At 35.3% G+C, this 18,095-nt stretch overlaps 1 protein-coding gene across 1 annotated transcript; it reads left to right on the forward strand.

Annotated features, from left to right (window-relative positions):
- Positions 1-633: 633 nt before the first annotated feature.
- LOC150093042 (uncharacterized) lies at positions 634-16,803 on the forward strand. Its single transcript, XM_090414132.1, has 5 exons — positions 634-706; positions 2,030-2,055; positions 5,127-5,267; positions 6,411-6,719; positions 15,659-16,803. The coding sequence occupies exons 1-5, from the start codon at positions 634-636 to the stop codon at positions 16,397-16,399; spliced, it is 1,290 nt and encodes a 429-aa protein (XP_090270258.1). The 3' UTR covers positions 16,400-16,803.
- Positions 16,804-18,095: the final 1,292 nt, after the last annotated feature.

Genomic DNA, 18,095 nt, shown 5'->3' on the forward strand with positions numbered 1-18,095 from the left:
TTAAGATTAGATATTTAAATGAAAGTAATGATGTCTGCTTCGACTTGTGATATTGTAATTCGAGCACAATGGAAGTATGTTTCCAATAATTCGATTTTCTAGTACTACTGAAAATTGAATTATAGAATTATAACCTATAGATTAGAAACAAGCTGGTTCAGAAAGAACTTCAGTGCAATTCAGTCAATAAAAGTCTGCTTATTGAAAAAACGAATACAACCTTCCTCTTCACATGGTCTTCATAGATTTTAAAAAGGCTTTTGAGTGCATAAAAATATCAGGTTAAAAATTACTAACAATGAAGAAACAAGGTGAAAAGAAGAATAGGAATGAGTTGGTTAGCTTTTGGAAAATTGAATAGATTTTTAAACAGCAAAATAAAACCTGAAAACAGAGCAAGACTGTTCAACCAATGTGTACTGCCTGTTATGACATACGGAGCAGAAACCTGGCAATCAAAAAAAAAAAAAAAAGGACGAATGGAAAGGTGTCTGCTAAACATAAGACTTAAGAATAAAATCAAAAATGAAGAAATAAGAGCTAAAACAAAATTTTTAGATATTAGAGAAAACATACTTCGAAAAAAAAAAAAAAGAAATGGGCGAGACACATCGTAAGACTCAAGGACAATAGATGGACAAAGGTTTTACTGGAGTGGCAGCCATAGGAAGGTTAAAAGATTTGTGGGAAGGCCTAAAAGAAGATGGTAAAACGATATAAGGAAAGCAATTGGATTGCAAGTCTTTCGCTGAAGAATAATGCCAGCCTAGTAGGTCGAGTGGTTAGCGTATTCGTTTTCTATCCGACAGGCTGTGGGTTCGAATTCTGCTGTGAGCATGGATGTCTATGATTGTCCTTAGGTGGGAGATGAATTTCATCGCCCGATGTTGAAGTAGCTTTGTCATTATAGCAGGGTTTCCAGACTATATAAAAATATAAAATATTACTGAAATATATATATATATATATATATAGCCGAAAGAGAACTTGGTAAAAATAGCTTTCTGTGAATTAAAAAAAATCCACATAAACTTAACCATAAAATTAATTGTATCGGTATGATTCATAATGAATACAAAACAAGAAACAGTTTCTGTTAGAATATTAAATAAAATCGAATAACAAGGAAGAGAGAGAGGGGGGGGGGGCAGTCGGGTTAGAGATAACTCATAAAATAAAGGGAAATCAGATGTATACTGAATGGCAAAGACTATACATTAATTAACTTTCAGGAGAGAAAACTGTAAGGATGTTCTAAATAGAAGTGTTACGACAAAGGCAGCTAACTCATCTTCACTTGAAGAATCCTGATGAGGGTCCTTCACGTTCTAGACGGGATTCGAACCTAGACCTTTCGTTCAAAGCGTACGATCGATACCGAGTGGCTAGAGAGACCGTTTGGAGGCTTGAAAAAACTAATATTTGGTTTTTAGAACAGGGCTCATGTGTTGTCTGACTCTTAACCTACCACGGTACTAATTATGTGTTAATGTTTACTTTACTTTCAAATAATTTTTTGTTATATTACTTTACACACACACACACACACACACACACACACACACACACACACACACACACACACACACACACACACACACACACACACACACACACACACACAGAGAGAGTTGACTCAAAATAAAAAATATATATAGCTCATCGTTCAGGATGACAATCCAGTAATAAAGATTTTATCAATGCAAAACACAACCCCTCCCTCTCCTAGCTGTAATAGATATTGATGATTGGTCAGCATCCACTAAGATGAGTCATGTGATTTCATGCACGTATGAAAATAAAATTTATCATTAAATCCACACATCGTAGTAAGATCGAAATCTTCTTCTCGGTGAAGGAAGAGCAAACTGAACTTAGATACTAACAATAATTATAGAAATAAAGAAAAGATAATTTTAGAAATAGACCTCTCTCCTTTAATCTATTTATTTGTCAGTTATAATATACTATATAATTTACTTGACTTTCAAATAATTTTATGCTGAACTTTTTCCCCTTACTTTTCTAGGTGTCGCCGCATTAGCAGAAGGGAAGGTGAGTTAGATTTATGTTTTGCAGCATCACTTAATAAAGAAAATATCCTAATATGTACTACGACTTTCATGTCACTCACAGTCAGGAAGTTTCTTTGAATCTCTCTCTCTCTCTCTCTCTCTCTCCTTTACTCTTCCAACGTTATACTTTTGGATTCTGGTCTCTTATCATTTTAATGATTCTGTTCTGCCATTATTTCAGTACGTTTATTTCATTCTGTTCTTATTGTTATCTATTCTTCACTCGAATTCCACTACCTATTACACTATCTTCTTATTTAATTCTACTTTCCAAATGTGCTAGGGAGATATCATACATTTTGATCTTTATATGTTCATAAAATGCTTTACTCTTTCTAATGTTAATTTATACAAGTAATTTATGTAAGTTATTTTCATGATCTGCTAGCAGCACATCATCTGCCAAATTTATTTCGTGTTTTAATGATATTAAAAAATACATGATTAGGCAAGACTTATTCCATTATATATTTTATTTTTGCATGTTTTTCCATTTGCAAAACAGGTATTGTTAAACATTTCTTCCATCAACATTTACAAAAATAGAATTGCTTTTTTTATAAAGTCACAAACTTTGAGAGAAAAAAATCACCAATGTGTTTAGATGCAAAACATTTAATATTATTTAAATGTTATGTTGGGGTCTTCTTTCACGATTCAGTTTTCACACACATTTATTTCGTATTTTAATGATATTAAAAAATACATGATTAGGCCAGACTTATTCCATTGTATATTTTATTTTTGCATGTTTTTCACACACACACACACACACACACACACACACACACACACACACACACACACACACACACACACACACACACACACACACACACACACACACACATTTATCTCGTGTTTTAATGATATTAAAAAATACATGATTAGGCAAGACTTATTTAATTATATATTTTATTTTTGCATATTTTTCACACACACGCACAATAGCTTAACAATGAAAGCTTATCAACCAATTATAGTTAATAAGGTTAGCCAATAAAGCTCAGGGCAAAGGTCCTACGTCATATTTTCCCACAGGTATTTAGGAGGAAGCCTCAAGGAATCCCATTATTAGGTGAATAAAAAAAGTGAAGTTAGTAGATGTTACTTTTCAAATGGCATGTAAAAACCTTTGAGATAGGCTGACTTTTTTTCTTATAAATAACTATGAAATTAGTAATTTATAAAGTTTTGGTGAATCACTTTGGTGAAATAAAGGACTGAAATAGCTCTTAAACTTTAGTTAACTCTGCGTAGCTTCGTTTAATTATTTACTTTAAAGTAGAATACATTTCGAAAAGATACACTGAAAAATAGCGCTTTAAACTAATTAACTACAATGATGACATTATTATTGAAATTCGAGATAGAAGTGTTTGATGACTTCTGTGCATAGAAGAGTAGCTTTTTAGAGTAGCTTTTGGATACTTTTGAACTGCAAGTGATTTGACAGTGAAATGTACGGACTATCTAGTATATGAGAACACGCACAAATATGTCCAGTGGGTATATAAAAAACTAATTTAAATAATAATGATGCAGTTTACTGCATACCATGAGTAACAGTATTCTGAGTGTGTTTATTTACTAAAAGATAACGACTTTACAATTTTTCTATTTTTTTCCTAAACAAACAAAAAAAAAAGTCTAATTTAACTGGTATTGTTTGACACCTATCGGGAAATGAACCCCATTTGCTAATTTTAGAAACATAATTTGTTTATTAACTAGTGTTTGATATTCAAGAGATGTAATTAATTCTTTAGGTCAATACATCTTTAAGCTATTTTTGCATGCCTAACACTTCCTGATATGTTCTATTAACTCTGCTCTTTATAGGCGACCTTATTTTTCGCAATTACTTTGTAATGAGATGAGCAAAGTGTTTAGGATATTAAAAAAAAATAAATAAAGGTGTGTCTTACCTTAATCTTAGATAAAGCGGAAAAAGTAATATATCTAATTTTAGAAAAGACTAATTGTTGGAATGGAAATTTGTTAACTCCGGGGAAAGGTTCCCTTTGTCTTCTTGCTTAAAGCTCACCCGGTATCTGAGTTCCATAACTGTATTCTTATTTTCGTACCCAAAGTTCGTGCTTCTTCAAAAATAATAAAGCAGATGAAGGGTCAGTTTTGATACTTTCATTGTGACTCACTATGGTATGTTCTGGAAATTTAAAATATGGACGTGCAATGTTTAGTTGTACTTCATATTTCCATAATTAGTTACATCTTAATTACATTTTTAAAGAAATTCGACTAAGTAAAAACAGATTTCTTTAGAATTAAAATTCGTAGTTCCTTCTGTTTAACCAAAATTCCTTTTAATATCATGTTTTCTCTTACATAAATGGAAGAATGCTGATTTACTGATAGAAGTAATGGTTACCATCGAATATGTTTCAATTATGTATTGATAATTTCTGAGTTTCGTTTAATCTTTCACACGTCATAACATCTTCTGTCTTGCTCGAAAACTTCTAAAATTTTCTCTGAACCATAAGAAATATCTTCTTCCACAACTGATTGAATCATTAACTGATTGACCAAATATGGCAAATACTACATTAATAAACAAAATATTCGAATGTATTGGGAATCACTTGAAAGTATCTGACCGACAGTGAAGCAAAAATGCTAAAAATTGTTCTGGCAGACTTGGTCTAACAAGTAATCTTCCACACTATGTTTGCATATTTGGTAACGATGAACTGAAATATCTGGTGAATCGTGAATAAATCATTTACCTACCATTTATTTTTGATAACTTCTTGATTTCTTTAATAATTACAAAATTAATTCTATGTAAGGACATAAAGAATAGGAAGAAAGTGCATAGAAAAATATAAAAACGATCCATGCAATAATTATATAAACTTATGATCATTATTAAACATTTTTTCTTTTCCATAGACAAAACGACAAGCTGGTTACTATCCAGCTCAAGGAGGAGGAGGAGGAGGGGGATATGGAGGAGGAGGAGGGGGACATGGAGGAGGAGGAGGAGGAGGGGGACAACAATATGCTCCCCGGGAACAAAATTATCAGGCTGCAGGATATCCAGGAGAACGTCCAGCATCCGGATCTCAGTATTATCCTCAAGAAGCACATGGTGGAAACAGAGCTTATGGTGGTGGTGGTGGTGGAGGAGGAGGAGGAGGAGGCCAACCTAGGCCTTCCAGAAATAGGGTAATAGTGACCTTTTAATTTCTCATTTTATCATCATAGTAATCTATGAAATGCATAATTCAAAACATCTGCAAAGTTAAAAAAGTAAAAACATCACTAAATACTTTAATCAGTTTAACTGTCATTTTCTCACAAGCGCTCTGTTTCTTGCCTTTCTTTATAGATATTTTTTGGGTGTTGATCTACCGAAGTGTCTACTACCATTCCTCTAATTCTGTAAAAACTTGAGGCGAGCGGCCACTCTTCTACTTCCTTCATTTAGTCTACCTTTGTTCTTTGGAACAGCTTCTCTATACTGTTTTTTTTTCCTAATGAATTCAATCCCCAGCTTTTCGAGCAACTTGTTAATATATTTCTTCTTTCTTTTTAAATAATTGCCCCCCCCACCCCCAAAACACTGTTGTGTTATAGGTCTCATGATCTCTCGTGTGTGGGATCAGAAAAAAAAAATTATCCTCGCATTCGCTACTACATTTTCGTTTCGTTATATTATTTGATCATTAGCAGAATTAGTCGAAAAATTTAACAACGAAACTATTCTGAAAATATTTTCAGAATGTTTGTGAATGAGTTGTTATTTAGATTATGCCCAAGCAACCGAGATGAATAGACTATTGATTTAATTGGGTGTGTTCTCTAATCGGTTTATCAGTTGCTCTAGAAGAAAAACTGCAAGTTTTCGCTAGGAAACTTGCAGTCTTCATATGAAAATGTTAATTCATCTTCACTTGAAAAATACTATAAATGTTCCTGGTGTCTTAAACGGGATTCTAACCGAGTTCGATGTATCAGCATGTGGCAATCTGGTAATTTCGCTCTTGCTGTAGTTATCGCCATTTGTCATTTTGCAAGGATATTAATAAAAATCCTTGCAAAAAAGTCAATTATATTATGTCTTGAACATCTTTAAGTTTTTATTTTATTTTATTTTTTACTTACATGCTGTACTTTGTGTAGAGTTTCTTTTTGAGGAATGTTTTAGTTTCTTCATGAAGTCATTTTTCGTTCATAATAACAATAAATTCAGGAACACACAGAATCATGTGAATAAAAATGTTAGATCCTATTTTTGTTTATTTTTTTAATAAATAAAGTGACAAATTTTGTATGATTTCATATGAACAACTGTTTTTATGTCTGTAGTACGCAGGAGGAGGTTCTAAGCAACATCTAGATGACGAATATGAGCCAGAAGAAGAAAAACGTCCTGATCCACTTAAAGAAATACTTTCAGGGTCAAAATTTAATTGTGGCAGTAAAAGGGACGGTTACTATGCGGACAGTAGTGTCAGCTGCCAAGCGTTTCATTACTGTGTCGGAGGAGCTCAACACTCGTGGATGTGCCCTGCTGGTACTATATTCCATCAAGTTCACTTGAACTGTGTACCTTCTAGTGAAGATATTTGCTCCAAGTCCGACAAGTTCTACTTCGTCAACGATTATCTCAACAAGGTAAGAGATTAAAGTAAAAACCTTAATAAACTGTTATTTGGAACTGAAGTTTGGAAAAGGGAAGGGCCAATATTATAAAGTAGTATATAGCGTTAGATAGATCCTTTCTTAAGCATCTTCATGAAATTGAATCCAAGTACCTTATCGATTTACACTTATTATTACAATAGGACTAAATAATACACGAAAGACTAAAAACCAAGGAACTCTAAGAACTAGTTATGATAAGACTATTTATGTGCGACAATTATATCTGGTCCAACACACTGGATCATGGTAGTGGGGAAGGAAACCTGCATTTCGGCCGAAAAAGATCTGATAATTCTATCAGGGTTTAATAATGTGGCTTGTTCTGAAAAAGCAAACTAGCTTCTAGTAACATTTTTTAAGTTAAACTCTGATAAAGAAGAAGTTATTCTCCCGTCGCTACACCACTAAGCCTAAATACATCGGGTCTCCAATTTTGTTCAGTTAGTGTAGTGTGTCTTTATTTATTCCCACACTATTTCTCTAAAATGAAAAAAACTGTTCTATTGCAACGGATGTTCATTTAAATATTTCTTATTCTGATTCAAATCTACTGAAAGTTTCTGACAGTTCTGGTAACGAAGATTTGACATTAATCTTGAGTTAGTTTATACTGGTGTTACTGCAACTGTATTAACATCGGGACGAGCAATATTAATCCCCCCCCTCCACCCGCTTACCCACACACATATTATCAATTTTTATAATAAGAAATACAGGTGGAAAGAAATTCGTATCGTGTTTGCAATGTGTGGAATTCTATAATGCATATTTCACTTTTTGTAGAAAAATATGACCAAATAATATTACTATAACCGTATTATTCAGTATATCAAATATTGAATAATTATTACCATGAACGGACCCTCAAAAAATTCGCATACAATACTGAAAGTAGTGTGTTTGGTCACATGCAAAGCAGATGAAAGTAAATAAAATAAAACAAACCTACAAGGATTAGCAGCGAAACTGCTGGTCCTCCCTCTCTCGCTTTTTAGCCCATACTTGGCACTCTCCATTCATCCTACCCATACGATACACCATACAGTACTCAAACATCTCAAGCTACGATAGGTATTATTCCAACAACTTATTCCGGGAACATGGTCATTGTTAGCAGAACTAGAATTCATTATGCCCCCCCCCATTTCTGCTAAACCTACATGATCACGAGCAGTAGCTGTCCAACCTCCTTTTATAGTTAAACTGCAGACTCACCGAACCTGCTACTCCCACTCGTCTTTTATTCCATCTAGCTGATTTCTAAACACCTTTTCCCAGTACTTCCCAAGGACTACAATCCTCCATCTCTTTAAGAAGAAGAATATCAACACAATCCTTTATTACTTTGCTCTTGATCCCATCTAACACACGACTATAGGCCTTGTGACTTTCGTGTGAGGAATATATATAAATCTAATACACAAGTTAACACTTGTGTATTAGATTTACTATTGCACTGAAGATGTTTTGTAATATAAAAAAAAGAAACACTTGTTTGTTAATTATTATTATTATTATTATTATTATTATTATTATTATTATTATTATTAAGCGAGACCTCAAGGGAGTCAGAGACTCATCGAGGGAGGCCAAATACTACACACCAGCTATCATACTTATTCTTGAATTCATTCACACTGCTTGCACTCACAACATCCAATGGCAATCAATTCCAATCACGCACCACCCTATGAGAGAAAAATCTAGCCCTCACATCCTTCATTCTCAGCTTCCAAGGATGCCCTCTCGTTCTTTTCCCACCCTCCAGAAATTGAAATCCTGTATAACCCTTTCAGAAGTTTGTAAGTCTCAATCATATCACCCCTCTTTCTCCTATTTGCTAGTGTCTGCAGTCTACAAATTCTCAAACTGTCTTCATGATCAGTATTCCACAATCCTGATATCATTTTTAACACTCTCCTTTGTACTCTCTCCAATATATCAGAATGACAACGGAAACCAGACCTGCGAACAATAGTGCAAGTGAGGTCTTATCAAAGCCTTGTAAAGAGGCAAAATAACATCCTTATCTTTACATGTGAACGTTCGTTTCAGCATTGCAATTATCTTTTGCGCTGTATTTGCAATCTTTGCTACATGACCCCTGAACTTCAACTTCCTATCTATTAACACCCCAAGATCCCTAGCCTCATCAGTTTCTTCTAGCTTAATCCCACCAATATAATACGATATTGGATATCTAATAATGCCGAAGTGAATGACTTTACATTTACTGACATTGAACTGGCACCCATTTTCCCATGCCCACAATTCCAGCCTATTCAAATCATTCTGCATATCAGCAGCATTCCTGATTACCCTACCCATCTTTTCATCATCAGCAAATAACTGTATGTCACGTGTCAGATCCTTTCCAATATCATTAATGTACAGATTGAATAACAGTGGACCAAGCACTGATCCTTGTGGTACACCGCTTGTTACCTTAAACCTTGCAGACTCAGATCCCCCATGTACTACTTTTTGATATCTGTCAGCCAGCCATTCTCCTTTTCCATGCTAATATTGCATAACCCACATTTTCTCCAATTTATGCAGCAGTCTGCCATGCTGTATTCTGTCAAAAGCCTTAGCAAAATCCAAACGTATCATGGTGTATCCATTCCCCTTGTCTAGTTCAATGCATTGTTATAGAATGTAAGCAAGTTGCTAAAACATGACCTTCCCTTAGTAAACCCATGTTGTTCATTGCAAAGTAGATATACTGTCAACCCGTTTCTGAATGTGGGCCCTAACCAATTTTTTCAAAATCTTCACCACCACTCCTGAGATACTAATTGGTCGATAGTTGGATACATCGGGTTTTGCACCACACTTGTGCAATGGAATTACCATACATTCCTTCCATTCCTGCGGAATCTTCCCTGTTCTGAGACTCATATTAAACATCCTGGTCAAAGGAATGGCCAGTTCAGCTGAACACTCTATTAGCACACGTGCTGATATCCCATCAGTCCCTATTGCTGAATTCTTATTTAGTTTGTGCAACAGTTCTAATAACTCGGCCTCACACACCTGCGTTTCTTCATCTAGTGAAGAGGTAACAGTGAGCTCAATGTTGCGTTCACCTGGTTGATAGCTTTTAACAAAATGAGCACTCATTAACTGAACAACCTCTTCTGCATCTGTAATGCCATCTGTATTTAGAAGAGTTATTCTTTCATATTCATTCTTTCTTTTACTTGCAGCATATCGATAGAATTCTTTTGGGTTGTCTTTAGCACGCAGAGCCAGTTTTTTTCATAATCAGACTTTGCTTTTCGTACAACAGTTGTGACTATTCTAGCTTGCTGCTTATAACGTTCGTAACGGACGTCATCTTTATGCAAACGGTATTCCTTCCACAATTTTCTTACGAATCACTTGCTTAATAAGATTACACATCCATTTGACTCCTACTCTATTTATTCTTTGAACTCTCGGTACACATTCTGATATCGCATCATTTAAGTATTGTTTAAATGCTTCTCATGCACTGTCAATATTCTTTCCATCCAGCAACCGATCCCATTCCACTGAACTCAGTATACTCCTCAGTTGGTCATAATTTCCTGCTTTGTAGTTCAGCATGTAACCTTTTCTGAATGGAACATTCATAAACTTAGTCACTTCCCAAGTGAGTACCGCATGGTCACTGTCGCCAAATGGAGGCAGAATAGTTATGTCTAGAATAATTAATGATCAGTTAATTAAATATTTTATCCTTTAATAGTGGTTATTTTTCCCCCTCGAATAGTTTGCAAACTTCTCGTTTTAATACCAAGATAGTGTAAGCATTATTCTACTGGTATTAAAATCAGGATTTTTTTTAATGCTATTGTGGAGATAGTAGAAAATATCTCAAAAAGTCAATTCAGAGTATGACTATCAGCGTTCAATGGTGTAATGATCTCAAAGTTTCAGGTACAACCCAACCCAACCAGTCTAGTCGGACCAGTGGATAGCGTATTCACTCTCCACCCAACAAGCTACTTCAAATTCCACCGTGGTGATGTTTATGAATGCCTTTAGATGGTAGAGTGAAACCATCACTGTACTTATGTTCGGTCTCTAAAGCAGCATTACCGAATTATCTAATGATTTAACCCAACCACGGTACTATAGCAATCATTTGTGGACGAGATTTACATCAAAAAAAAAAAAAAAAAAACGAAAACAGCCTCACAACGTCTAGACGCTTTACCTGAAATGTTGTTATTATTATTATTATTATTATTATTATTATTATTATTATTATTATTATTATTATTATCAACAGACCTCCATGGAGTCAAGAGACTCATCGTGGGAGGTCCCGCTCTCACATGGAGAGCTCATCGTACCTCGACTTAAATGCACTCACCACGCTTTCACTCAATTCATTCCAATCACCCACTACTCTCCATGCAAAAAAAAATCTACTCTTCACCCACCCCTGCTCACACCAACCTATACAGTTTACAGGGATGGCCTCTCGTTCTCCCTCTGTCTCCAGATATTCTCTTAAAAATCTCATCCACGCACGTTAATCTGGTAATTATCCCTTATCAACTTATACGTCTCGATCATGTCTTCCCTCTTCCTTCTATCCACTAAGCTCCGTAATTTGCATTCTCTCAATCTGTACCTCATATTTCAGAGACCAGAAACCAACTTAGTCAATCATCTGTGGACCATCACCAAAATCTCATCATCCTTCTGAAAACCTAGCGACCAAATCTGTGTATGTGCAGTAATCCATATACAGCTTGATAAAAGGCTTGTACAATGGAATTCAAACATTCTTACTTCTAGACGTCAATGTTCTTCACATCATTCCCATAATCGCCGTGTCGTCCTCACAATTTTAGCAAAATGTCCACGAAATTTTAAGTCCCTATTCACCGCAACCTCTAAGTGCTTCACCTCCTCCAAAATATCCCCTCCAATCCTATACTCTGCAGTCCATCTTTGCTTCCCAAAATTTAAAAGTTTACACTTTGCAACATTAAACATACATCCCCACACATTCTTCCATTCAGACATTCTATTTAGGTCCTCTTGCAAAGCTACAACATCTGCTCTATTTCTTATAACTCTCCCCCAACTTTGCATTATCTGCAAACAACTGTTATATTACAATTTAAGCATTTTCCAATGTCATTTACATACAAATTAAACAATAATAGCTGGAAAACAGATCCTTGGGGCACGCTACTAGTGACTTTCCTCTTCTGGGATATCACCCCCCCCCACACACACACACAACTTGTTGCCTATCAGAGAGCCAATCTTCAATCTAACTGCATTTTCCGTATTAACTAAAGCTCAGCGGACATTTTCCAAACTTTGCTACTCAACCTAATGTTGGTCTTCTGTGGAAAGGGAAAGATAACCAACTGCAATACGATAGGAATACGTTTTAACATATATAAAGAAGACTAACTGCATAAAAATTAATCCATTACGTATATCAAATAACATAATGACTGCAAGATTAGAGACTCATAAGATGCAAATAAAAAATCAAAAAAACTGAACAAGTTAGTAAGATAAAATATTTAGGAACAGAACTAAATAACTAAGGCATACCATAAAATGAAGTACATGCACAGGCAATAAACGCTAGTAAAATATCTAGATGTATCCAAACAGCTTTATCCACAAGAATAAGAACATAAGCAAAGAAACAGAAATAAGAATCTACAAGAGGTTGTTAGACAGTGCTAATATATGCAGCAAAAACACGTGCGGAAACTACAAAAAATAGACAAGTCGGTGAAACTACCGAGGTGAAAACAATCTCTTAAAAACTGAAGGTGTAACAATATTAAACAAAATTAGGAATATACAAATCAGAGAAAACTGTAAAATATAGCCAGTAAATGATTGGATCCAAAAACGAAAAGAAAGATAAAAAAAATCATAGAATATAGATAACAGATGAGGAAAGAAAGTAAAGAATCGGATTATTTTTCAGCAGAAAGTTTCTTAATTTTCGAGCTGTATTTTACTTACAAATTCACTTCACTAATCAAGTGTTAGGATTAGTGACCATAGTTACAATGGTGATTAATCATTTTTAGTAAGTTTTAGTCAAATTACTTTTAAAATAGCAAATACATTATCGTTATTTTTTTAGTTCTAGTTGCTTTAGTAACTAAAGCTTTAATTCTTCTCTGGATATTATGTAGTTAAAATTTATAAAATAGTCATTTGTAATAATTGTCTTATATATAAATCCTGATCCATAGTAGAGGGAGACTGTGAAGAATAAATTATATGTAGAATTCAAATTGGTTGGATGGTCTCTGGAAAACACTGTGAAGCACTCAAAGGAAACATCCCAATCTGCCTTAAAAGAAAAATATTCGACAATTGTATACTTCCCGTCATGGCATATGGAAGTGAAATGTGGACTTTGCCTAAAACATTGACCAACAAGTTGAGGATTACCAGAGGAAAATGGAAAGATCATTATTCGGTATTACCATTCCAGATAAAAAGCACAATACTTGGATCAGAGCTCAAACCAGGGTGAGAGAAATTCTAACTGCCATTGAAAGATCCAAATGGCAATGGACAGGTCATATTGCAAGAAGTAACACTTAAAAATAGACAAAGTTGATATTTGCATGGTATCCCAGAGATGGAAAGCGAGCTACAAGAATACAAAAGAGACAGTGAGAGAATGAGATTAAAGAGATGGATGGAGTTCATCCAAGACATAGAAAAGATAGGATATAACTCAAGATAGAAATAAATGGAGAACTTTGAGGGAGACCTTCGTCCAGCAGTGAAAAGAAAATGCCTGCTACTGTTGCTGCTGATGATGAAATCTAGATACGCAAATATTATGTTTACAACTCGCAGCAATTTATAGCATTTAATTTTTGCAGTTTCGTTTGGAAATTAAAGTTTCGGTTTATAGCTTATATATTCTCTGGAAGAATGAAACTTTTTAAATTAAATAATATTTGTTTATTCGACATAGAAACCCTGTAAATAATGTACATTGTTACGCAGCAAACTATGTACACATACCCGCCACTGAATTAGAAACTTTTATTTAATACCGTGTTGGACCTCCTTTAGCCCTAATTACAGCACATATGCGGATTGGCATCGATTACGCAATGTGTTGGATTGCATCTACGTCTACAACGTACCAGGCATTCATCAGACAGTCGTTTAACTGGCTTAGATTTGACGAAGAGGACTTTGCTCCTGGACCTTTTTTTCTAACATGTCCCATACATTTATAATGGAGTTAAATTCCGCACTTTGTAGTAGCCAAAAAAAAAAAAAAAAGATGGCGAAAGTCGCTGTCATGCTCGCTGAACCAATCCGAACAATTTTTAGCGATGTACAGTAGCATGTCGTCCATGAAACAACCGTCACCTGCTGGATAAAAAGTCAACATTAAAGAATGGAATTGATCGCCAATAATGTTTAGATATTCTTTGGAGGACATCCGACCTTATCAGGGTACGTTCCGTATACAAACAGAACATGACCCACACCATGACACAACTTCCTGAACCTTGAGCTGTGTTTACAAACCAAGCTGGGTTGAGTGTTTCTCTGTCTACTGTCGATACAGAACAAGATGTACCGTGACTCGTCGGACCACATAATTTTTTGCAGTCTCCCAGTGTCCAGTCACGGTGTTCCTGACGCCACTGTAGATGAACTTTCCGGTTCTTCGCAGAAATCAGTGGTTTCTGTATAGGCATGCGACTGCCAGTACTGATCCTCTTCAATTCCCTGCGCATATTTAGGAGAGCTATGGGCCAGGAACAATCTTCATCAAATGCTTCGGTCATTTGCTGCACACAGGAACTTCTGTTTGTCTGTACAAGCCTTCTCAGACTATGGCGATCTCGTTCCTGACAGACTGTCTTAGGACCACAAATACGCCTCTTAGACAAGTAATGTGGGTTATTTTTTCATTGATTAAACACCCAGGATATCTCACGTTTTGAGAAACCAGTCAGCTGTGCTGTTTTCAAAATCGTGGCTAGAACCAGATGGGCAACCACAATAAACCCTTTATCGAACTCCGAAAGATCCTTTGTTTTTCCCATTGTGATCAACACTATTGACAATTACTGACCAGTAGTAGCAGCAGCATTCTTAAACAGTTGCCTAGAACACGTTGTGACACACGCGACCAAGTATTTTGCATATATACGCTGCGTAAGTTTACTTACATCTGCATAAAAGTTTCTAATTCAGTGGCCGCTATGTGTATAATTACACAGTATTGCACTACAAATTATGTAACCGAAAGTAATGTTTGGACGTTGCTTTATGTCCTCTTGACATAAACTGTCTCTTCTAAATGTGCTCCTTCCATATTTTGAGAAATACTGCTTAAGGTCTGTCATTTTCATACTACATCCAATATTACTTTCGGTTGCTATCTCTGCTGTCCTCTGCGTGCTTTTTATGCTTGCACACGCTTTCCATACTGCCATTCTGACTAATCTCAATGGGTGCCTAAATACCTTTAAATATAGTTTATGTGTTCTAGAGTGACTTATGAATAGAATAGTTCCAATTATAAATGCACTAATGAATTCGCGCCTACCAGTGTTGAAGCCAATACGTAAATAATTTTTTACAATTTTCGTCCGCACGATTTAAGTGCCATGACAAAGGAAATTCTCTTTGTGGGCACAGAAGTTGCATTATACAAGCCACGTTATAAGCGATCTAGATTTATTTCCGTGAAATTTCAAGTACTGCTTCCACATTTTAGCTTCAGCAAGTGAAAAAATCTTAGAAATCTATGGATGTATCTATCAAAATCCTGATTCAAGGTTGAATTAAAGAAATACTAACTGTTAGATTTTTTATTATCTTATACACGTATAAATTAGTTCTTAAACTATACAAAAATAATTTTGTGTTTTTTTTTTTTCTAGCCTCTGGACAACAAAGGACCTAACAATACTGTACGGTACCATCAACGGTACTACCCTGATGGATATGCCGTTGGTGATCCCTTTGTTCCTCCTGGAGATCGTGGTCATCAACAACAGGAAGGAGGCTATGGTGGACAGGGCGGATATGGTGCTCCTCCTCCTGGAAACAGAGGAGGAGGAGGAGGAGGAGGTGGTGGTGGTGGAGGATATGGGCCAGCACAAGGTCATGCAGGTTATGGACCACCTTCAGGATCCCCAAGGTATGGTGGGCCAGCAGAATCGAGTTATGGACCCCCTCGAGGTGCTCCAAGCTACTCCCAGTCTGTCGACGATCATTCTTATCAGGGACGTCCAGGAGCAGCAAGTTATAATGCACCTCCCGCAACTCCACCAGCTTCTAAACCTCCATCTTACGGACCTCCACCTCAATATCCTGCTTATCAAAATCCTGGCTATGGTGCTTCAGCTTCTAGATCTAATCATGGTTCGTACGATGGTAGAGAAAGACGGTATGCAGAATCAGATGGACGCTCTCAAAGTGTCTCAGGATTTCCAAAACTTCCTGATATACCGTCAGAATTCAGTGATCCCGCGAAATTGGTGGTTCCTGTTCAAGCTCCTCAGCGATCATACAGCGATGGACAACAGGACAGAGGAAATTCATATGCGCCGCAGAACAGAGATGGTGGACGTCCACATTACTACGGAGGTTATGGAGGACCTGTGCGAGACAAATATTAAGGGCAGTTAGTTCTGTTCTGTAACCACCAATCGACATCCATGAGGGTTTCTTTTGCCCTTTACTTTTTTACCCCGACACAAAATGCGACTTTCTCCCTATTATCAGTGACATTATTTTTCTAATTTAAGAATGAACAGTATAGAGGCCATAGTTACACGAAGTCGACATGATGATGATGACGAACAATGCCAATACTTATTGTGATGTAATGTTCTATATCCGTCCGCATGAGATCCATGGTAATAGAAGCGTGTAGATAGCTTTATTTGTAGACAGACCAGCAATAACTTATTATTGGTCTTGAAGATGAATAACGAAAACAATGTGAGCAGTAGCCAAAAAAAAAAAAAAAAGGAGAAAAAAAAACTATTTTTATTTTAAAAATTTTATTAAGTAGCCACAGTTCCTAAGGACTCTTTAAACTCGTTATATCTGTCTGGTATAGAAACGAAGTTAGAGAAATGTAATATATTATAAATATAACTAGCTGCAGCTACCAGTCATCAATGAAAGTTAGAGAATGTTCATAGATGTAATAATATATAAAATACAAGTACCTGGTTTTCAAAAAACAAAACAGAAAAAAGAAATCCCCCACTTTTTGAATGCAAGATTTTTTTTTCATTTGCCCAATTGGTTTTAATAAAAAAAAAAACTAAGGGGCAAAAAAAGGTGTTTGTGTTAATGTAATATTAAACATACCACGAAAACGAGCTAATACTAATACTTCATACCATCTTATTATTTTTTATTTTTTTAAACTCTGTGTTAATGCTTGGAATATTTCAATGCATAGTGATATATAGTAAGCATACGGCATTTTAGGAGTCTTTCTTCATCCTTTAATGTACTCTTTTGGCAAAAATTTGCAAATCGGTCCACTACCATATTGCTCACGGATGTTAATTTCAACAGTTTATCGCTGAATAAAAGAAAAAGTATCCACTTCGTATTTAGCATAAAAAGTTCGAAATGGAAATCAAAAAGGGTATTTGACAAAAATTCGCCATCCGTTACGTCGCAATAACACTGGTTCATTATTAGGTAAATCATAACAGTGAAACTATCTACCTATATATAATCAAAGTGAATATATTGTACCTTTCGTATATTTAAAACAAGAAGCTTTCAGACGGAAGTAATTTTTCCTTGTATAGCGCTTCCTAGAATTTAGTCCCATATATTTTTGTCTGTTGTATGTCAGTTTTCTTACTTTAAGGAAGCAAAACGTATTATCTCTGTATGAGACCGGCTAACTCATTTTCAATTGAAGAATGCCATTTAATGACTCCTCGAGGTATCATGACAAAATTTGAAAACAGGTCTTTTCCAATCGACGGGATATGCACCGTCGCATGTCCCGTCGATTGGAAAATATAACAAGTAGTTATTTGTTATATTTATATTTGAAATATAATAAGTAATTATTATAATCATATAACAAGTATAATTATAAGCATTATACTAATAATTAATCAAAAAGAGCTTTATTAATAATGCAATGAAGTCTCCAACTAAAATATGAAAGCAATCCTGTTTGTTTTTCTGTTCCTAACTTTTCGCGGTACAAGAAAAATATAAAGACAATAAAATAGAAATAAAAGAAAATAGAAAGGCAGAAAAAGTTGTTTTCTTTTCCCCTATTCAGGTTTTACAATATCATCTGTGATTTAACGTTGAGTTAATGGTATGCCT

Source organism: Typopeltis vanoorti, chromosome 24, assembly GCF_054136105.1.
Source record: "Typopeltis vanoorti isolate ZY-2024b chromosome 24, IOZ_Tvanoo_1.0, whole genome shotgun sequence".
NCBI classification, from domain to species: domain Eukaryota; kingdom Metazoa; phylum Arthropoda; class Arachnida; order Uropygi; family Thelyphonidae; genus Typopeltis; species Typopeltis vanoorti.

Bases quoted from the DNA above. Each gene is read 5' to 3' on its own strand.
- LOC150093042 (XM_090414132.1), top strand. From the start codon at position 634: ATGGACAAAGGTTTTACTGGAGTGGCAGCCATAGGAAGGTTAAAAGAT. The intron at 707-2,029 runs GTAAAACGATAT...TTACTTTTCTAG, and splicing joins GGAAGGCCTAAAAGAAGATG to GTGTCGCCGCATTAGCAGAA. The intron at 2,056-5,126 runs GTGAGTTAGATT...CAAAATTATCAG, and splicing joins CCGCATTAGCAGAAGGGAAG to GCTGCAGGATATCCAGGAGA.